The sequence below is a fragment of the Ranitomeya variabilis genome, chromosome 2 (assembly GCF_051348905.1).
Source record: "Ranitomeya variabilis isolate aRanVar5 chromosome 2, aRanVar5.hap1, whole genome shotgun sequence".
Taxonomy (NCBI): domain Eukaryota; kingdom Metazoa; phylum Chordata; class Amphibia; order Anura; family Dendrobatidae; genus Ranitomeya; species Ranitomeya variabilis.
In genome coordinates, this window is record NC_135233.1 from 335,182,112 (window position 1) to 335,205,543 (window position 23,432).

A 23,432-nucleotide genomic window follows, 5' to 3' on the forward strand; every position below is an offset into this window, starting at 1 on the left:
CCAGATTCTACATTTTCACACTGGGAATTGGGTAAAAATTGCCCAAAAATTAGTCCCACAATTTCTGCTGAACGTGGAAATATCCCATATGTGGCTGCAAAGTACTGCTTAGCCATATGGCGAGACTCTGGAGGGAAGGAGTGCTGTGCTATTTGCCTCCTGGAGAGCAGATTATCCTACAATAGTTTGCAGACTCTATATATAGAGCCCCTAAGTGCTAGAAAAACAGAATCTCCCCTCAAGTGACCCCACTTTGGAAATTATTTACAGGTATAGCCGCAATTTTGACTCCATGGGTGTTTTCCAGAAACAAGCAGCAGTGGATGTTGCGGAGTGAAAATTGCAAACTGCCGAACGTTGTAGTCCTTAGTACATTATAGTGACCAGTAGTTTGTAGTGACCAGTACATTATGTTCAGCTCATTCTTCTGGAGACATGTACCCGTTAATTAGGCACACTGGGGCTCAGAAGTGAGGGGGAGAATTGGGAGTAAAGAATTTGCTGAATTTCTTTTGGGGAGTGAGGAGCCATTTATCTTTTCCAGAGCCTTTGGGCTATCAGTAACGTGGAAGCCGCCTATATTTCCATTGACAGGTGACAAATCTGAGTGGGGTCTTCTTGTGGATTGATTTGAAGCTTTTGTTAGGAACATTTTACATAACATTTGAGATCACATTTATCCTGTGCTCGCTCTATGCTGAGACCTTACTTTGGGGTTTCCATCTAAACCTCCTAGTGATGTGATTCAGATGAAACCCCCGAAAGATCCATTCACTATAATGAGGCAGCATAGTTACTCTGGACACCGTCTGGCCTCTGTTCAGCAGTGTCCTTTTCACAAGTGCACAAAACTGTGGCCGACGGTACTTTTATTCACACTTAAAAAGACTGACACCGCCAGATCAGACGCCATCCACAGTGCATCCATCTGCCTAATCATCTGAATCACGTATTTCAGAGATTTACACAGAAACCCTGATGTAAGCGCTCAGTGCAGAATAAGTGTGAGCCAATCCTTACTGTGATTTTTGGGAGACAGAGTGAACAAATCAAAAGCAGGTGAAGAATTGGTTTTATTTATTTTATTTTTTATGCCGTTCCTCATGCGTTATAAGTGATTAGACGACTTCATTCTTCGGGTCGGTTCGATAGCAGCAATATCAGATTTATATCGGGATTTGATATTTGACTGCTGCCACACACTTAAAGACGCTTTTTTTTTTTTTTTTTACAAAAACTAGTTTTTGCATTGCCATATTTTGGTAAAGCAGCTTTATTCTTGGGGTCAATACGGGTACAGCGATAACACATTTATATCTTTTCTGATGTTTTGGTGCTTTTACACAATAAAAACTAATTTATAGAAAAAAAATTTAATTGTGTTATTCTGGGAGCTATAATTTTATTTTTCTGCTGATGGAGCGTATAATGACGTTTTCAGCAATACCTTATCCTCCCTTATAACACAAATACATACCACTTAATGTGCTTAATCCAATAAGTATTCAAGTGTATACAGCTTGGCGTTGGAAAATATTTATAAATTGATATGATGAAAATACTTGTTTAATAGTTCTGCACACAGTGCACAGTATGTATAATATATATTTATTAAAATATTAAACAAATTATTAAACAACTTTCTAAATTTGATTTCACTGTAATAGTGACCTAAAAATCATGATGCTAGGTCATTTTTACTACAAGAATAAAAAAGTAAACAATCATAAAAATGTATGTATTTACTATTTCACACACTTTTAATCTCCCCCACACACATACACAAACTTTATAGTACATTTACATGGTAAAATGAATGGTGTAACTAAAAACTGCAATTTATCTTGCAAAAAAACAATCCCTCATATGGCTAGGTCACTGGAAAAAAAAAAAAAAGTTATGGCTCTTGGAAGAAGGGGAGGAAACAAAGCACAGAAACCATAAGTTTTTTTAAGGGAAGGTAATAAGGAATGATGGTAAATAAGACAATTATTATGAAGATTTGAATTTGACTTATTTTATTAAATAATTCTTATTTTTAGGGACTCTATAGCGACGGGGTCTGTTCCGCAGGACTGGCGCATAGCAAATGTGGTGCCAATATTCAAAAAGGGCTCTAAAAGTGAACCTGGAAATTATAGGCCAGTAAGTCTAACCTCTACTGTTGGTAAAATATTTGAAGGGTTTCTGAAGGATGTTATTCTGGATTATCTCAATGAGAATAACTGTTTAACTCCATATCAGCATGGGTTTATGAGAAATCGCTCCTGTCAAACCAATCTAATCAGTTTTTATGAAGAGGTAAGCTATAGGCTGGACCACGGTGAGTCATTGGACGTGGTATATCTCGATTTTTCCAAAGCGTTTGATACCGTGCCGCACAAGAGGTTGGTACACAAAATGAGAATGCTTGGTCTGGGGGAAAATGTGTGTAAATGGGTTAGTAACTGGCTTAGTGATAGAAAGCAGAGCGTGGTTATAAATGGTATAGTCTCTAACTGGGTCGCTGTAACCAGTGGGGTACCGCAGGGGTCGGTATTGGGACCTGTTCTCTTCAACATATTCATTAATGATCTGGTAGAAGGTTTACACAGTAAAATATTGATATTTGCAGATGATACAACACTATGTAAAGCAGTCAATACAAGAGAAGATAGTATTCTGCTACAGATGGATCTGGATAAGTTGGAAACTTGGGCTGAAAGGTGGCAGATGAGGTTTAACAATGATAAATGTAAGGTTATACACATGGGAAGAAGGAATCAATATCACCATTACACACTGAACGGGAAACCACTGGGTAAATCTGACAGGGAGAAGGACTTGGGGATCCTAGTTAATGATAAACTTACCTGGAGCAGCCAGTGCCAGGCAGCAGCTGCCAAGGCAAACAGGATCATGGGGTGCATTAAAAGAGGTCTGGATACACATGATGAGAGCATTATACTGCCTTTGTACAAATCCCTAGTTAGACCGCACATGGAGTACTGTGTCCAGTTTTGGGCACCGGTGCTCAGGAAGGATATAATGGAACTAGAGAGAGTACAAAGGAGGGCAACAAAATTAATAAAGGGGATGGGAGAACTACAATACCCAGATAGATTGGCGAAATTAGGATTATTTAGTCTAGAAAAAAGACGACTGAGGGGCGATCTAATAACCATGTATAAGTATATAAGGGGACAATACAAATATCTCGCTGAGGATCTGTTTATACCAAGGAAGGTGACGGGCACAAGGGGGCATTCTTTGCGTCTGGAGGAGAGAAGGTTTTTCCACCAACATAGAAGAGGATTCTTTACTGTTAGGGCAGTGAGAATCTGGAATTGCTTGCCTGAGGAGGTGGTGATGGCGAACTCAGTCGAGGGGTTCAAGAGAGGCCTGGATGTCTTCCTGGAGCAGAACAATATTGTATCATACAATTATTAGGTTCTGTAGAAGGACGTAGATCTGGGGATTTATTATGATGGAATATAGGCTGAACTGGATGGACAAATGTCTTTTTTCGGCCTTACTAACTATGTTACTATGACTGAAATGCTCAGTGATTATAGATTGTCTGGTTCATCAAGCAGTTTTCTGATCTAAAACTGCTTGAAATATGACAACATTTCAGTGCAATTTACAGTTGCAGGAAAATTGTGACTTTTAATATTTTTCTGCTAGTCCCAACCAGCTCCACAATTCTTTTTTAAATGGGCTGAGCTTAGTCAGCAAATTTATCAAAGTTTAATGTCACAAAAGTGGCATAAATTACAACAGAAATATACTCCAGTCATTGACTGTAGAACATTTTTTTTGCGTTGGCACATCTTTGGCGCATCTTTCTCCAGTGTACTGTCAGGAAAGCCAGTCTTAATTCATGAAGGCCTATGGTCCCAATTCATCATTGCCTTTGCTCCTTTTTTTTTGTCTAGTTTTATGTATGTTGCACCTGATTTTTGTTTGCACCCAATTCATTATTCTATTGGTGCCTTTCTTGAAGTCTTTTATATGTGATTGGCTGTTTTTTTTCTCCACTTCATGGGTGAAGATTAGCAATTCCAGATGTTTTTGCCCGATTCATCAATGGCAACTTTTTAAAGAAAACGTCACAAAACTTGACGCAAATTCACTCCCTCCCCCTCCTTTCTGGTGTGTTTATGAGTACACCAAAAGGTGGGCACAATTTTTATGTCTTTTAGAGCCAAAATACAAATTTGATGTAAAAGAAAAAAAAAAGTCAAGACAGGAAATAAACACATTTTTGACTTTGCGCCAAATTCATGAATCGCGTGTGCAGTTTTGATTCATTTGGAGCAAAAAAGGCAACTAATACACCAAGATAAAAAAGGAGCGAATCAATCTCGGCTTATATGCCTCACATTGTTGGACAGAAGTATAAACCTTGGCTGAGCAATGAAATCATTATCAACATACTTAAAGATATCTTTTAGCTCCTTTATCTTTTTGGCAGTATACTTGCTAGGCCGACTGTCATCTAGGAAAGCTCTTGCATAGGCTAAAGGTCCCGCGTTTACCTAGAACAAAAAAAATGTTAATTATCATGTGATTATATTTTGGTAGTTATAACTGCATAGAATAATATATTTAAAAACATAACATAAAAACAACTAGAAAAATACATTATGCCACAAAATATCTGTAAATAGTTGTGGCTGCATCATTTACTAGAGCATTGCACAAACATATTTCCCTGCTTCCTCCTCATTTGCTCCCAGTTTTTTTGTTTTGGTTACACAAAATGACATTTTCCTGCATCATCTTAAAGAACAAATTTATTTCAATGTTTTTTCCTCAACACTTATGAACATGAGAGCCCATATTCCAAGAAATGTATCTATATTGCACAGACACATGCTTCATTTCCTCTGAATTTTTACTTTTAGGCCTTAAAAATATAATGTATTTATTGTATATGATAGTGTAGGACTCCTTAAATCCTTGTGGTCCTAGTTTCCCATATTAGAGGCAACGTAAAATATCTGAGAGTTAACACTGTTCTTTGTCTCCTAAAACATTTGTGTTCTAGCTCAACCCTCCATTTACAGAACTGTACTATTTAGCCACAACCATGGCTGCTAAATCTTGTGAACCGATTAACAGTGGCACTGGTATTGATACACACACAGATACACAGTGTGTGTATCTATGTGTATGCATGTACAGTATGTGTATGTCAGTTTGTATAATATGTGTGTATCTGTGTATATGCGATATATTTGTATGTATATATGGTATATATGTATGTTTATGTGCATGTATGTACAGTGTATTTATATGTGTACGATGTGTATACTATGTGTATATAACTGTGTGTATGTACAATATATGTGTATGTATATACGGTATATGTGTGTATGTACGGTATGTATGTATATGTATGTACGGTACGAATATGTGTATCTGTATGTTTGTACGGTATGTGTGTATGCATGTACGGTATATGTATGTGTATGTACGGTATGTGTGTATGTACAGTATATGTATGTATGACGGTATATGTATGTGTATCTGTATAGTATATGTGTGTTTGTATATACGGTATATGTGTATGTTCAGTATATGCATGTGTGTATGTACAGTATGTGTATGTATGACGGTAGGTGTATCTGTATGTATGGTATATGTGTGTGTTTGAATGTACGGTATATGTATGTGTATCTGTGTATGTATGTACGGTATGTGTATTTGTATATATGTACAGTATGTGTGTGTGTATCTGTGTGTATGTATGTGCAGTATGTGTGTGTTTGCATATAAATATGGTTATTACAAACACAGTATTATATTCTATGGGGGGCTGCATTATATGCTATAGGGGTTGCGTTATACTATATGAGGTCAGAATTATATTTTATATGGGGACTGCATTATACTCTATGGAGGACTATGGGAGTGTATTATACTCTATGGAGGACTACGGGGGTGTATTATACTATATGGAGGATTATGGGGAGTCTGTTATACTATATGGAGGACTAGAGGGAGTACATTATACTATATGGAGGACTAGGGGAAGTACATTATACTATATGGAGGACTATGGAGGTGTATTATACTATATGGAGAACTAGGGGGAGTGCAAAATGCAAGATATTCATCGAGTGATTGGATTGGTTATGCCGCAACAAAAATCATTGTTCTCAGCAGCACATCGCCCGGTGAAAAATGCAGATATGCTGCTAAGATGGTACTGTATGTGGACCATCTACTAGTGGATGTGGACTACATGTGGATCTACTAGTGATTATTCGGTCCCCATCATTATTCCTCAGCCGGTGTAAAGTGGCCGGAAACAAGCGGCGAATGACTTCAATATTGTTAATCACACTCGTTTAGTGGCCTGAAATCAGCGCATGTAACTGCAACCGAAATGTTTCTGTGTGATGGTGCAATTTGTTAGCATTTGGGGCCCCATTTTAAACTTTTGCCTAAGGCCCCACTTTGCCTAAAACCGGCCCTGTCAGTATGTCTTTGGAATGTGGGAGGAAACCGGAGTACCCGGAGGAAACCCACGCAAACACGGAGAGAACATACAAACTCTTTGCAGATGTTGTCCTTGGTAGGGGTTTGAACCCAGGACACCAGCGCTGCAAGGCTGCAATGCTAACCACTGCGCCACCGTAGTAACTAGTGTTGAGCGATACCTTCCGATATCGGGAAATATCGGATTGGATCGGACTGATATCGGGTATCGCCGATTCCGATACCGGAAACCAATGCAAGTCAATGGGACACAAATATCGGAATGAAAATAAACCCTTTCTTTCCTTGCTCATCCAGTTTGGAAGGGGGGAAGAGTGTGGGCAGTGCGTGGGTGGAGACTGCATGTCTGTGTGTGCGGGCGGGGTTTGTACGGGCCTCTCGGGGGTCTGTGCGGGCCTGCCGGGGCCTGTACGGGCCTCTCGGGGGTCTGTGCGGGCCTCTCGGGGGTCTGTGCGGGCATGCCAGGGCCTGTACGGGCCTCTCGGGGGTCTGTGCGGGCCTGCCAAGGGTCTGTACGGGCCTCTCGGGGGCCTGTGCGGGCCTCTCGGGGGTTTGTGCGGGCCTCTCATGGGTCTTTGTGTCTGTGTGCAGGCATCGTCCGATGGGACTACAAGTCCCATCGGGCTATGTCTGCTACAATGACAGTGATTGACCCATTAGCCAATGATGGGACAGTAGTAGTCCCATCATCCGGCTAATGTGTTGAATGTAAAAAACCCCCCACAAACATACATACTACATACATACAACATATATACTACATACATACAGCATACATACTACATACATACAACATACTACATACATACTACATACATGCATACATACTACATACAACATACATACTACATACATACAACATAGTACATACATACAACATACTACATACATACAACATACACACTACATACAATACATTAAATACAATACATACATATTTCAAAAAACGGATGAAATGTGTGGCCATAAGGCGCAATCCGGCGCTAATACAACTCTATGAGAAAAAACGGATCCAGCAGAAAAAAACGGATCATTTTTTTTCAAAACTCGCCGGATTGTGCCTGACGGCAAAAACCTGATGTGTGAAATTAGCCAGATAGATATATGGATAGAAACATCTATGTATCTATAGATATATCTATAGATAGATATATCCATAGGCCGATGTTGATAAATGAACATAAAGAAAAAAACTGGAAAAAAAAACGACGTTGGCTCCAACGCAATTTTCTGCGCCAGAGGGGGAAAGTCGACGTCTGGGGGCCAATATTTTTAGCCTGGGAAGGGGGTAATACCTATGGCCCCTCCCAAGCTATGAATATCAGCCCACAGCTGTCTGCGTAGCCTTTACTGGCTATTAAAATAGGGGGACCCCCCCAAAAAAAATGACGTGGGGTCCCCCTATATTTTATAGCGAGAGAGGCTACGTAGACAGCTGCAGGCTGATATTCATAGCCTTGAGAGGGGCCATTTATATTGGCTCCCCCTCTGGCTACAAATACCAGTCCGCAGCCGCCCCAGAATGGTGCATCTGTAAGATGCGCCAATTCTGGCACTTAGCCCCTCTCTTTCCACTCCCGTGTAGCGGTGGGATATGGGGTTATAAGGGGTTAATATCACTTTGCTATTGTAAGGTGACATTAAGCCGGGTTAATAATGGAGAGGCGTCAATAAGACACCTATCCATTATTAATCCTACAGTAGTGAAAGAGTTAAAAAAAAATAAAGACACAGCCAGAAAAAAAGTATTTTAATATTCTTAATTTAACCATACTTACCATACTTGAGCGCCTGCAAAAAACGTAAAATAATAAACCGTATACTCCCTGTCCGACGCAGTCCAATTAATAACGAGTGTCCCACGACGATCTCCCCTATAGAAGTGACATCGGGTGATGTCACTGCTCTATAGGACCTTCAGTGACACACTGACAGGAGACAATGGCTCCTGCAGTGCATCACTGAGAGGTTCCCTTAGTGGAAACTTTCTCACACAGCAATGCCAAAAAGTGAGACTAGGGATTATTTTTTTACAGTGGCGGAGGAATACAGTGCGGAAGGATACCTCCCTCCCGTCATTGTATTCCTGGAGCCCCTAGAGAGCGGTCGCATCAGCTGATGCTGCTGTTCTCCACGGGAGATCGTCGTGGGACACTTGTGGATTTCTGCGGATCAGGGAGTATATTGTTTGTTTGTTATTTTAATATTTTTTACAGATGACACTGGCTTCGGGGAACAAGGTGACAAGTGATGGTGAGTATGTACTCTGTTATATGTACTGTATGTCTATATGTATGTAATATATGAATGTATTGTATGTAGTATGTATGTTGTATGTATGTAGTATGTTGTATGTATGTAGTATATAGTATGTTGTATGTATGTATTATGTTGTATGTAGTATATAGTATGTTGTATGTATGTAGTATGTTGTATGTCTGTGGTATGTTGTATGTATGTTGTATTTATGTAGTATGTTGTATGTATGTAGTATGTATGTAGTATATAGTATGTTGTATGTATGTAGTATGTATGTAGTATATAGTATGTTGTATGTATGTATTATGTTGTATGTATGTATGTAGTATGTATGTTGTATGTAGTATGTATGTTTGTGTTTGTTTTTTTACATTCAACACATTAGCCAGATGATGGGACTACTACTGTCCCATCATTGGCTAATGTGTCAATCACTGTCATTGTAGCAGGCATAGCCCGATGGGACTTGTAGTCCCATCGGACGATGCCTGCACACAGACACAAAGACCCCCGGCAGGCCTGCACAAATCCCCGAGAGGCCCGTACAGACCCCCGGCAGGCCCGCACAGACCCCCGAGAGGCCCGCACAGACCCCCGGCAGGCCCGCACAGACCCCTGAGAGGTCTGTACAGACCCCCGGCAGGCCCGCACAGACCCCCAAGAGGCCCGTACAGACCCCGCCTGCACACACACACACACACACAGTCTCTGCCCACGCACCGCCCACACTCCATTATAGTGCATCATGACATCATTTGAGCAGCCAATCACAGCCATGCCATTAGTTAACATGCCTAACAGGAAGTGCCCACACTTCTTAGGATCCTTATTGGCTGAATAGAATAAAACTGGCTCATTGCATTATGGGAACTTCCGATTCCGGTATTCGATATTGTAAAAGTATCGGAACTCAGTATCGGAACTCCGATACAGTGAATATCGGCCGATACCCGATATTGCAGTATCGGAATGCTCAACACTAGTAGTAACCCTGCCATGTTTGAAACGAGCATTGGTAACAGACGTCCTCTTTTATATTTTTGCATAAAGGCTTTGAGTCTGTCTGGTGGAATTCCATTGAAGGCTTATCCTATCAGTTTTGTAATTTAGTTCCCCTCCACAAGCTAAAAAAACACACATTCTACTGGCTCTGGGAACAGTAAGAAACACATGTTTGTGATGTGTTAAAATGATTGTTGTCTAACAAATGAACAATTCTATGTCAACCCTTGAGAAAAGCATTACTACTAAAAAGTGGAGTAACTTGGAAAATACTATGTTGTGGTTAAATTAAATATGAGCAATTGTAATTGATTTACACTTTTCGAGAGCTGCTACCAGGTGTGCGATCAGAGTAGGACTGGCCATATATTGGGTGATAAGGGCAATTTACAAATATTAATGGGGCCAGTCTGGCTGCATCATTATATTTAGTAAAATTAGATACCAATAATCAGCTTTATTTGTAAAAGTACATGATATTATCAGGATTGCAAGGTATGATGCCAGCTCAGGTGAGGTGTAAATCCAACACCGGTACCAAAAGGATAAAGTGGGTCTGGAATATGGGTTGCCTGCCATTGATTTAATTTGATTTTACCTGTAAACCCCTTTTGTAATTCTACCGTGTACATTTATAGAAACGGATTGCTCAATGTAGATTAAAAATTACAGAGAAGTTGAAGTTTTGTAGAAATTATGAACACTTCACTAGAAATATACTGATAACATTGAGGAAGTTTCTTATTTAAGAATATTTTCGTAATACATGCTACAAATAAAGGACCTTATTCCTAAAAACTGCCTATCAATAAGAAGGTCCTTGTTGCCTATAGCAACCAGAACTCAGCTTTCATTTCTCCCAACAGTTTCAGAAATGAACGCTGAGCTGTGATTGGCTACTATGGGCAACAAAGTCACTCTTATTGTTAGGCAATTTTGATGAATAAGGCCTAACGTGTTTCTTAGGCTGGTTCTGGTCTCTGATGATTACTATAAAGGTTTGACTTCATTTTTATATTTATTTAAAAAAATGTTTATTTCTAAATTCACTTTTATGTATTTTAAAGGGAACTGGTCACCCCCAAAATTGACAATGTGCTAATCCCACCAGCATCAGGGGCTTATCTACAGCATTCTGCAATGCTGTAGATAAGCCCCCAATGTATCCTGAAAGATAAGAAAAAGAGGTTAGATTATACTCACCCAGGGGCAGTCCCGCTGCGGTGGGCGTCGCGGTCCGGTCCTCCCATCTTCTTACGATGACGTCCTCTTGTTGTCTTCACGCTGTAACTGCAGTGCGCAGGCGCCGGGAAAGGTCAGAGAGACCCGGCGCCTGCGCACTGCAGTACTTGTCTCTGCCCTCAACAGGGCAGACAAAGTACGCCTGCGCCGGAGCGTGAAGACAAGAAGAAGACGTCATCTTAAGAAGATGGGAGGCCCCGGACCGGACCGCAGCGGGAACGCCCCTGGGTGACTATAATATAACCTCTTTTTCTCATCTTTCAGGTTACATCGGGGGCTTATCTACAGCATTCCAGAATGCTGTAGATAAACCCTGATGCTGGTGGTCTTAGCTCATCGTCGATTTTGGGGGTGACAGGTTCCCTTTAATATACATTCAGCCCTGCTGAGACCATTGATAGAAGCTGCCCCACAACGACAACTAAGTGCACATCACTTATCACATTCTTCAGGACCTTGGACAGAAACATTGCTTAAAGTGAGTCTGGAGCCCACAAAATTCCTTATAAACTTGATTCTATAACAAAAAGCATACTAGCAATGTACCTGTTAGTGAACAGAGCTTGAGAAAATAACTGTTCATTCAAATGCACATGAGGGATTTTGGTGCACGCTTGGCTTGGCCAAGAGCTCGGTGAACCTTTACACCTCCTCATTTTGCATGTTTGGGACTTTCCCTGCTTCTGATTTGACAGTGCTCGCTTCCAAAAGAGATCGCTGCCTGAACTCAGTACGCATTTGTTCACATGTACACTGGCACTGCCTGGGCCTGGCTGCGTGCGCAATGTCACTGCAGGAGTGCATAAGGAGGGAGGATGCATTCTCCACTCTGGCTACTCTCTGCGTTAATATCTCCAACCTCTCCTCTTCTGTGAAGCTGGTCTGTAGTGAGCGGTAGCTGCAGAGTGGATCACGCACACTGTCTGTGCCGGCGTGGCCTGGCTAAAGCACAGCAGTCACTCAGGTGCAGGAGAAGTCCCCAACATGCAAAGGGAGAGCGACGTAACAGTGTTCAGTGGTCTTGGCCATGCCAAGAATGCACTAAAGTCTCCTAATTTGCACTGAATTAAGTTTTTTCCCTCAGGCTCTGTACCCACTAACCGGTATTGTACTGGTATGATTTTTACAAGGGCTAAGCCCCCTTTATCACTGTATAGCTTAACCCTTATAGCTTAACTGGAACTCTCTACCACAACATATCAGACTCTCGCCTACCATCGAAACCTTCAAAAAGAACCTGATGACCCACCTCTTCCGACAAGCCTACGACCTGCAGTAACCACCAATTGACCAAACCGCTGCATGACCAGCTCTACCCTCACCCATCCCTTGTAGATTGTGAGCCCTCATGGGCAGGGTCCTCTCTCCTACTGTACCAGTCATGACTTGTATTGTTTGATTATTGTACTTGTATACCCCTCCTCACATGTAAAGCACCATGGAATAAATGGCGCTATAATAAAATGCATTTTGAGGGGTGACAGACTCCCTTTTAACTGAGATATGTTGTTTGGGAACATGTATTACCTGCACAGACACACATCCTTGTAGTTTTAGCTGTAGTTGGATCATGTCGACATCTGCAGATGAGCAAATCTTCTGCAAATCTGCGGTCTTCTCTTTAATCTCATCAATAGCAACATCAATGGGTTTAAGATCCACTTGGTGCTCATAGATTACAGGTATTCTTTTTTTGACGTATGGGAAAGTGTTTGATGCTGAAAATTAAATATTTATGGTAAGGTACAATTCATGCATAGCAGATATTAAATAAAAAAGCTAAAGGGACATGGGTCCCGATTAATTAAAACTGCCTTTGTACACTCCAGTCTTAATGAACGTGCTGGAGTAAGATGTGCCTAATTTAGGAGGAGCATGCTACTTAATGAATTACGCACCTCAGGTACAAATGTACTCCACTAAGCTACCTTAGTACATTCCTGGAGTAAGTGAAGCCACTAATGTGGTGCAACTTTTTGACTAGCATCCATGCTCTGCCCCAACAGACATACCTGGCCCAAACTGGGATTAAAATGCCAATATTTTTGTGCAACTTCTGAGTAGTAATTTAGCGACTTACTAAAGTGCTTTACGCCAGAATTCCGATCTAAACACATTAATGAATTGGCCCCATGATGCTCTTAATAGTGCAGCGGTCTCTTCATTTTAACGAGTGTTCAATGCTTCAGTTTAGGATTTCAAGGTGACTTACTTGTTAATATGGTTCTCTTCTTACACTGTTCTTCTACACTTCCATGCTTTTTGCCTGACAGTGTGTAAGGAGTTTCGAAAACAAATCGACTTATGTTGTGATTCCTCTCAAAATCTGTCCTTCTATCAGTAAGCTCCTGTTCTTCTAAATAGGACTTGACGTATGTTATCTGAATATGGGCAAACTTCACATCAAGATCTTTTACATTTACCTATTTAAATAGAGACGGTGTTACGGACCACTGATATGTGAGTCTAGGAAACATACTCCGCAAGTCCACTAGAATGAAATATAGTACAAGATAAAAAAAGATAATAGCATTCCACGGTTATCTTTCAAATAAATAGGAAAAATCTATCACTCAAAGTCTTGGTCTCAAATCTGTTGAGTCATTGATGTGATTAATTCACACTATGCTTCATTTTTATTTAATGTTTGGTGGTTTTAGGTTTCACCACTCTAGATCCCTCCATACACATTAGTGGTTGTCGGCCCAACAATGGTTACATATGCTGTGGATATGCCGTAGAGAAGCCCCATCAAATCCATAACTTCTGCAGCCGGCTTATCACTTTTTGAGTCAGTACATACACAATCTCCATTACGAGGGTATGCAGAATTTTATTCTGTTTTAAAACATTTTATATGGTTTATGGCAACCACAAGACTTCCTGTTTGGTAGCCACTATCTGTAGTACGTGTAGCTATGTGAACAGACGTGATGACACAAGATTTTATCTGCTATACATTACACTGCCCCTACATGCTACACAGGGTTTTTGAAAGCTGCACAAGAATTTAATTCAACTTCCTTAAGAAAACTTGTAAGACAGGGTACATGTGGAAGTGTTGTAATTTACCGTACGTGGTATGTGTCTCCTATTATTGCCATAGCCCATATCGGTTTGCTATAAAATGTCAAGCATGAAGCCGTTCTATATGGCAGCTTGGAATAGACGGAAAGTCTCATGTAATCTACACCGGGTTCCAATTCTCCTTTCCTCATGTCAGAAGTGATTATGTAATTAGTGTCACAGTGTTACTAGTGTTTCAGAGGACCAAACATGGAAATTTAAGGGTTTTCTTTCATACTTCCATTTTAACTTTCTTTTATTCAAATAATGATACTGATGTATTTGTGTTTAGATGTGGAGTATAACGTCCAATGCTCCTAAACATCTGCGGCCACAGTGTATTCACAGTTGTTTATATATAAGCCGAACAGTCCTTGGTCGGCTGCCACCAATCATTCTGGTCTGTCTACCGAAAATGTCAACAGATATTCTTGTATAACTAATACTGAAAATCTGCAGCAAGTGAAGAGAATTCAGAAATTCATCGCAGTTTTGTGCAAACTGAATTATAATTATATTTAAATAATTTTTCGCTTTCTCTTAAAGAGGACCTGTTTCAGGGTCAAAAGTGGGCAGTTTTTACTGTTGTATTATTCCTGTTGCTTCCCTGAGTTTTTTTTTTCTTTTAAATCTCGAATATGGCTCCAGGCATATGGACCCTTATATTTAGTGCTACTTTTCATGGTTTTTTCCAAGGGGGCATTTTTGAGAAGATTCTCTGGGGGCATGTCTTTAGGACGCTCTGGATAATTACCGTACTCAGAGCCATGCTCCTTTGGTGAACACCTGAAAAATTGGCACTAAATATTAAAAAGGCATGTATGATGGAATGTATGATGGATGTAAAAAAAAAATGACATACTGAGAGGAAATGAAAACTAAGCAAAAACTGACCACTTTTGATCTGGTGACAGATTATTTTTGACATTTAATTTTCCAAAGTAGCAGAGCTGTATGTGAAATTCACGGCTCAGTTTGTTGTCCTGCTGTGACAATAATACACTTTGGAATCAGTTCAAACATGCTGGTGTGAGACTAAGGCATTACATATTATAGATGACGTGAGCTAAGCTCTTCTGCCTTGAAGGAACGTTCTGGTCAAAATAAATACCGTACATATTTCTTTTTAGCAGTTTTAACAAGAGTAATATGTTTCATATGACAAGGACAAACTTTGCCTAGAGACTATTACCTGCACTGAAGAAGGGACTTCTACTAGGAAATACATTCTCTATAAAAATTTGTCAGAATATATCAGTGCTACATAGTTAAACAAATTTCATGTACAGAAATTAATTTTGCTCATATGTTAAACAGGTTTTCCAAGAAAAAATGTTACTTTAGCAAAGGTGTGTATGGATATGAAATAATAATCACAGCTGTACTATCTCTCTCCTCATGTTTTCCACAGCTGCTCATTTCTTTGTGACATCACAACTGCACACATCACCACTGTAACCAATCACTGAAAACTACTGACTTATGACTTAAGTCGCTGTGGACAGTGCTCGGCTGCAGCGCAGTTGTGACGTGACTGTTGCAGACTGTAAACAAAGAGCAGCTGAGAGCCTGGGAATGGTGAGTACAGATATGTTTGTTATTTTATACCTAAACACACCTTTACTCCAATAAAAGTTAATTTTGTTAAGCCTCTTTAATATGTTTATTGAACCAGGGCCTATTATTCATTATTTTAATCTGATTTTTTTTATATTCATTAAGTTGCTCACATTTTGCAAAGAATAAATGCAAAATAAAAATCCAGATTGCAGACTGAACATACCTTGTTGGAGTCCTGGATCATTTTCACATTATCTGAGCCAAATTTTTCACCATACAGATTTAGTAGCCGCAAGGATATCTCTGAAAGCCCTGTTAGCTTTGGCTCTTTATAAATATATTCCTTGCCATCTTCTTCTTCAAAGAAACCCTGAAGAAATACAGAATGATAATACAGGCCATTTTGATAAAGAATATATGTAAATCTCTCCATTGTATTTTCACTGTTTTTGTTCCTCTTCTGGCTTATGCCCGTTGCACATTGGATGGCTATCAGCTGGTGACCATCTTGGTCGTTAATCCCATACACAAGAGCGGTCATAAGACATATCTGGTTGTTGCTTATCTCCGAGATAACAAAAGGATCTGCAGTCAAAAATTGCACATGCTGGATCCTTAACTCCTCCAACAATATATGGCCCTTATATTCATACTAGATGGTGGCCCGATTCTAATGCATCGGGTATTCTAGCATATGTATGTAGTTTATTTATGAAGTTTTCAGAATAATGCAATTTATACATAGGATTCGGCCGGCTGGCCGGCAGCGACCAATTAGCGAAGCGTAGTTCAAATTCTGCGCCAATTCGCGGGCGGACTGCGCCTGTCGCTGATTGGTCACGCCCGGCGGCGAACAATCAGTGAAGCCAGGGCCGGCTCCAGGTTTTTGAGGGCCCCGGGCAAAAGAGTCTCAGTGGGCCCCCCTCTTTAACACATACCACAATTCATGATGCACAGATACAGCAGAGAAATATAGCACAGCCCACGTAGTATATAGCACAGGCCACGTAGTATATAGCACAGGCCACGTAGTATATAGCACAGGCCATGTAGTATATAGCACAGCCTCGTAGTATATAGCAAGGCCACGTAGTATATAGCACAGGCCACGTAGTATATAGCACAGGCCACGTGGTATATAACACAGCCCATGTAGTATATAGCACAGTCACGCAGTATATAGCAGTATATAGCACAGTGCAGTATATAGCACAGCCCACATAGTATATAGCACAGGCCACATAGTATATAACACAGCCACGTAGTATATAACAGCCATGTAGTATATTGCTCAGCCACATAGTATATAGCACAGCCATGTAATATATAGCACAGCCACGTAGTATATAGCACAGGCCACGTAGTATATAGCACAGGCCATGTAGTATATTGCCCAGCCACATAGTATATAGCACAGCCACGTAGTATATAGCACAGCCACGTAGTATGTAGCACAGGCCACGTAGTATATAACACAGCCACGTAGTATATAACTCAGCCCACATAGTATATAACAGCCACATAGTATATAACACAGCCATGTAGTATATAGCGCAGCCACGTAATATATAGCACAGCGATGTAGTATATAGCACAGGCCACGTAGTATATAGCACAGGCCATGTAGTATATAGCACAGGCCACGTAGTATATAGCTCATGCCACGTAGTATATAGCACAGGCCACATAGTATATTGCCCTGCCACGTAGTATATAGCACAGCCACGTAGTATATAGCACAGGCACGTAGTATATACCACATGCCACGTATATAGCACAGGCCACGTAGTATATAGCTCAAGCCACGTAGTATATAGCACTGCCACGTAGTATATAGCACAGCCCACGTAGTATATAGCACAGCCCACGTAGTATATAGCACAGGCCACGTAGTAAATAGCCCAGACACGAAGTACTGTATATTGCCCAGCCACGTAGTATATTGTTCAGCCACGTAGTATATTGCCCAGCCACGTAGTATATAGCACAGAGATGTAGTATATAACACAGCCCACGCAGTATATAGCAATGTGGGCACTATATCTCTGTTAAAAAAAGAAGTAAAATAAAAAATAGTTATATACTCACCTTCCGTCGGCCCCCGGATCCAGCCGAGGCGTTTACCGATGCTCCTCGCAACGCTCCGGTCCCAAGAGTGCATTGCGGTCTCGCGAGATGATGATGTAGCAGTCTCGCGAGACCGCTACGTCATCATCTCGCGAGACCGCAATTCATGGACTGGTCACCGGAGCGTCGCGAGGAGCGGGAAAGGCCTGGGCTGGATTCGGAAGGTGAGTATATAATGATTTTAAATTTTTTAAATTATTTTTAACATTAGATGCCGCACCAATGCCGCTGATTGGCCGCGCCGGCTGGACGCGAGCAATCAGTGAAGCGTGATTTAAATCCCGCACCACTGTCGCTGTTTGGTCGCGCCGGCTGGGCGCGAGCAATCAGCGAAGCGGGATTTAAATCCCGCGCCAATGTCGCTGATTGGTCGCGCCGGCTAGTCGCGACCAATCAGCGAAGCGGTGAGACCGGAGCATCCGAGCTGCAGGAAAAGCTGCTGCAGAGGCGACGGAAGGTGAGAATATCACAATTTTTTTTATTATTTTTAACATATCTTTTTACTATTGATGCTGCATAGGCAGCATCAATAGTAAAAAGTTTGTCACATAGGGTTAATAGCAGCGTTGACAGACTGCGTTACACCGCGGTGTAACGCAGTCGGTTTAACGGACTGCTACAACGCTATGTGGGTGGCGGGCGCTGACTGCAGGGGTGTAGGGAGTGGCTGGACTGTTCCCGTCGCTCCCAAGAATGCATTGCGGTCTCGCGTGATGTTGACGTACGGTCTTGCGAGACCGCTACGTCATCATCTCACGAGACCGCAATGCATGGACCGGTCACCGGAGCGTCGCTAGGAGTGGGAAAGGCCTGGGCTGGATCCAGAGGGTGAGTATATAATGATTTTTTATTTTTTTTAGTTATTTTTAACATTAGATCTTTTTTACTATTGATGCTGCATAGGCAGCATCAATAGTAAAAAGTTGGTCACACAGGGTTAATAGCCGCGTTAACGGAGTGCATTACACCGCGGCATAACGCGGTCCGTTAACGCTGCCATTAACCCTGTGTGAGCGCTGACTGGAGGGGAGTATGGAGCGGGAACTGACTGCGGGGAGTAAGGAGCAGCCATTTTGCCGCCGGACTGTGCCAGTCGCTGATTGGTCGTGGCTGTTTTGCCGCGACCAATCAGCGACTTGGGATTTCCGTTACAGACAGAAAGACAGACAGAAAAACGGAAGTGACCCTTAGACAATTATATAGTAGATACATTTGATTGTCGGCTGAACCTGTCAATATCTGTTGGTTCAGCCAACATTAGTCTAATGTGTATGGAGGTCTTCAAAATATTGATACCAGGGAATGGCAGGGGAGCTGTTGAGGATACACGTTTGTGTGTATGGTGTTTCTATCCTGCCTTGCCCTCCAGAACTGCAATACAACTACCTCAATAGGTAATCTGTCAGAATGATACAACCCTCCAAATTGTTTGTACCGTCATGTTGCTCTATGAAAGATTATTTCATCCACACCTTTACATATGCTATCTGTTGCTCCCTGACTGGAAAAAAAAATGTTTTCATTCAAATGAGGCTTAAGTTCTTTGGGAGTATCAAAGCACTTCCCAAACCTCTGCCACACCAACTCTATTTCCCACCTAGCACCACCTTCCTCTGCTTGACTGACAGTTCAATGGTTTGACTACACAACCAGTCCGTCAAGCAGAGTAAGTGGCGAGCTGGGCGAATAATAGCACCGAAGCAGAGGCGTCAGCTTTAAGAGGCTGGATAATCCCTTTTAAGTTGTCCACCCTCTAATTAAGTTGTGTAAAGTCATCTCTTTCTATCACAATTTATAAAGTAAAACTGAAAAGTCAGTTGTAGAAGAATTCTTTTTCTATGGCAATAATAACCTTTAATCTATAGGAAGTGTTCTGATCCTGTAGAGAGAAATCTTTGAACACATATGGAAAAGTGTGTCTACAGCTCTCACACACAGGAAGGAGAGGAATCTGGGCTAACATGTAAAAAGAGGCAGCTGTGATGTAAATGCAATGTGCATGGTTCAGTATAAACAGAAACAGCTGCGATGCCAGATGAGCGAAAACTCTTTCAAAGAAAAAGCAGGATATGTGTAAGCACACAGAGTACACTATGATTCTGAGAAATATACAGCAGCGACTGTGATAGAATACTACAAATCACATTTGTGGTCACAAATATAAAAGCAGCTGCTCTGCTGACAAAGAAAGAACCCCAAAATGAGCATTTTGGAGAACCCCTTACGCTTTGCTTGTATACCAGCTTATAGTCCAGCTCAGATTTCTGGTTTTGACATAGGAAGAATATTGGTAACATTAATCTTAATGATCAGCTCCAGGAGGGTGACCACAAACCTTATGAATGCAAAATTATTCATTTAGCATAACATCAAGAATAACTGGACACACAGAGTTTGCACGCCAATGTTTGTGTCCATATTTCACATTGTGGCATCATTTACGCCAGTACAAATGAACCATCTATTTCTGCTAATTGTGCAGGTCAACTACTAACTAATAAAAGAAACAGCATAGAATATCCTGCAGCTAGGATCCCTAGGAATTCCCCTATGCCAGTCTATATTTTAACAACCATTGTGTAAGTTTATGTGCCCACGATATAACATTATATTGATACACAATATTCTGTGTGATACTTAATATGTTTTATTATAAATTGAATATTTAGTTCATTATAAGAGTTTTATTTTATACACTTGCATCTAGTTGTGCAATGTTTAGACTTTTCATTGTTGAAAATCAGTTTATATTTTAGTGGAAGTCTAAAATAACTGAGGGAATAGCTAGGGGTTGTTATATAACCAATGCAGATGAGGAAGGAGCAAAGATAAAACTGCAGTGTCAAAGCACTTTCCAAGTTTCTGCCTCCCCAACTATTCCTCTCCTTGCTCCACCTTCATCTGCTTGATTGACCCGTGGTTTCCATCAAAACCACTGGGATATTGCCTTATTAGAATATACCATTTTAATTGTATTGGGGTTGTCCAGAACTTAAAAATTAATGTCCTATGAATAGGATAGGTCATCAATATGAGATCAGTGTGGGTCTGACACAACACCCAGCAACCCCATTGATCAGTAGAAATATGGTTTTGCAGCGGATGGATATAAGGCTACGTTCACATTAGCGTTGTGCGCCGCAGCGTCGAGCGCTGCAGCGTCCCCGCATGCGTCATGCGCCCCTATATTTAACATGGGAACGCATGGACATGCGTTGTGTTGCGTTTTGTGACACATGCGTCTTTTTGGGCGCACGCGTCAGGGCGCAGAGGACGCAGCAAGTTGCATTTTTTTTGCGTCCAAAATCATGCAAAAAAAGGACGCATGCGTCACAAAACAATGCGTTTTGCATGCGTTTTGCGTTGCGTCGCCGACGCAACACACAACAACGCAAATGTGAACGTAGCCTAAGCCATGTATAGGACCGAACACGGCTTATCGACCATGTTGCAGTATCTGGCAGCAGAGGTGTATCAAGCCTTTTCTGCACCCGGGGCAAAGGATCAGTTTGGCGCCTTCCCCTGCCCCCCCAAAAAAAAACCTCCCCCATTTGAACCTTAACTCTATTGAAACTGTCTGACCAAGCCAAGGTACATTCCTGAATCCCCATAATGTTAAAATAGATGCCAATAAAAGTAAAATTAATTGAGACATCAGTAGGTTGTGTTTTTGAATATCCATATTGAATCAGGAGCCCCATATAATCCTGCATAAAGGTTAATAATGGCCCCATAAGATGCTCCATAGACACATTTGCCCAATATAGTGCTGCAGAAATGTTGATTATGGCCCCATAAGATGCTCCGTAAAGATATTTGCGCCATATAGTGCTGCAGAAACGTTGATTATGGCCCCATAAGATGATCCATAAAGATATTTGCGCCATATAGTGCTGCAGAAACGTTGATTATGGCCCCATAAGATGCTCCATAAAGATATTTGCACCATATAGTGCTGCAGAAACGTTGATTATGGCCCCATAAGATGCTCCATAAAGATATTTGCCCCGTATAGTGCTGCACAAACGTTATGGCCCCATAAGATGCTTCATACAGACACTTGCCCCATTATAGTGCTGCACAAATGTTATGGCCCCATAAGATGCTCTATACAGACACTTGCCCCATTATAGTGCTGCACAAATGTTATGGCCCCATAAGATGCTCCATACAGACACTTGCGCCATACTCACCTCTCCGTCGCTCAAGCCCCCGGCACTTTCAATATTCACCTGCTCCTCGCTCCATCTTCAGCACTGACGTTCAGGCAGAGGGCGCGCACTAACTACGTCACCGCGCCCTCTGACCTCAGTGTCACTGCTGAAGATGGAGCGGCGCTGGAACAGGGAGCAAGTGAATATCGCGCAGCGCTCCCCTCCCCATTATACTCCCCTGCTTCTGGCGCTGTGCAGTCCCTGCTTCCCCGGCAGCTTCTTCCTGTACTGAGCGGTCACCGTTACCGCTCATTACAGTAATGAATATGCGGCTCCACCCCTATGGGAGGTGGAGCCGCATATTCATTACTGTAATGAGCGGTACCATGTGACCGCTGAGTACAGGACGAGGAGCCTCCTTGGACCGCAGCATCATCAGGCGGCCCGCTGGCGCCCCCCCCTGTACATGCCCCGGCTGCCCCTCCCTGGATACGCCACTGTCTGGCAGAAGCCACTAGATACGCGGCCACTATATTTTCCCTATATCAGAGCAGATTTCAGCTGGTTGGTGGGAACTCTAGTTGTCAGATCCCCACTAATCTCTTGTATTAAAGGCTATGTACAGTAAACTTTAACACAGATATTTTATATTTGCTTATTTAATTGCAAAGGAAAACAACTTTATAAATGGCCTTAATTAAAAATGTTTCTGCCCTTTTGTCGCAGAGTATCTGTAACTCCTTTATCTAGTTGACTGCTTTTGCAAAAATGTTACAAATTAGTCAGATGTTCTAGTTCTGACAATTCTCTTTTGCTCTCCTCTCTTTCCTCAGAGTTTGAGATAGCAGAAGAGGAATGGTCGTATACAAATATTACCATCGTGGAAAGGGGATCTCAGGTTATTGTGGTGCTATATAAACTACAAAAAATAAAAATGTTCAACATCAGACAACGGTACTAGGCCAAGTAAAATATAACAATAATGCCAGCGCCGATGCATGGTTCCCCTTCCCCCTCCATGTAGGGACGCCGACATACTCGCCACCTCGGCTGGCAAAGAGCCCCCTGTCTCTCTACTTCCTGTGCACACCAAACAGGCTTCCCAGTGGGGCACCTACTGCGTGAGCGCACTCCCCTGTTCTTAAAGGGGCAGCGAGCGCACTGTGAAAATGGCCTCAGCCCATAGCTGGGAGGCATCTTGTTTAAAAGGCACCCTCCTCAGTAGGGATATGCCTAAGCAACCCCGGTAGTTTCCCTAAAACTCTTGTGTGTGCAACTATACAGTACAGACCAAAATTTTGGACACACCTTCTCATTTAAAGATTTGTATGTATTTTCATGACTATGAAAATTGTACATTCACACTAAAGACATCAAAACTATGAATTAACACATGTGGAATTATATACTTAACAAAAAAGTATGAAACAACTGAAAATATGTCTTATATTCTAGGTTCTTCAAAGTAGCCACCTGTGCCCTGCCAAGTTTAATAAGTGGCATTTCTTGCCTTATAAATGGGGTTGGGACCAT

The 23,432-nt window shown here is 41.6% G+C and overlaps 1 protein-coding gene and 1 long non-coding RNA gene across 6 annotated transcripts in view; one reads left to right on the plus strand and one right to left on the minus strand.

Moving 5' to 3' along the window:
• DOCK11 (dedicator of cytokinesis 11) overlaps positions 1-23,432 on the minus strand; it is a 395,594-nt gene that overhangs the window by 25,063 nt on the left and 347,099 nt on the right. For all 5 annotated transcript variants that reach the window (XM_077285361.1, XM_077285359.1, XM_077285358.1 and 2 more), the window contains 4 exons: positions 15,842-15,988; positions 13,205-13,415; positions 12,520-12,710; positions 4,420-4,520 (listed from right to left, as the gene is read on the minus strand). In XM_077285361.1, coding sequence (XP_077141476.1) covers positions 4,420-4,520; positions 12,520-12,710; positions 13,205-13,415; positions 15,842-15,988 — 650 coding nt within the window. The remainder of the gene's footprint in view (positions 1-4,419; positions 4,521-12,519; positions 12,711-13,204; positions 13,416-15,841; positions 15,989-23,432) is intronic.
• The window catches only part of LOC143805747 (uncharacterized), a 37,080-nt gene continuing 29,118 nt past the window's right edge, over positions 15,471-23,432 (plus strand). The window contains exon 1 of the long non-coding RNA XR_013221315.1: positions 15,471-15,636. This is a non-coding gene — a long non-coding RNA (uncharacterized LOC143805747). The remainder of the gene's footprint in view (positions 15,637-23,432) is intronic.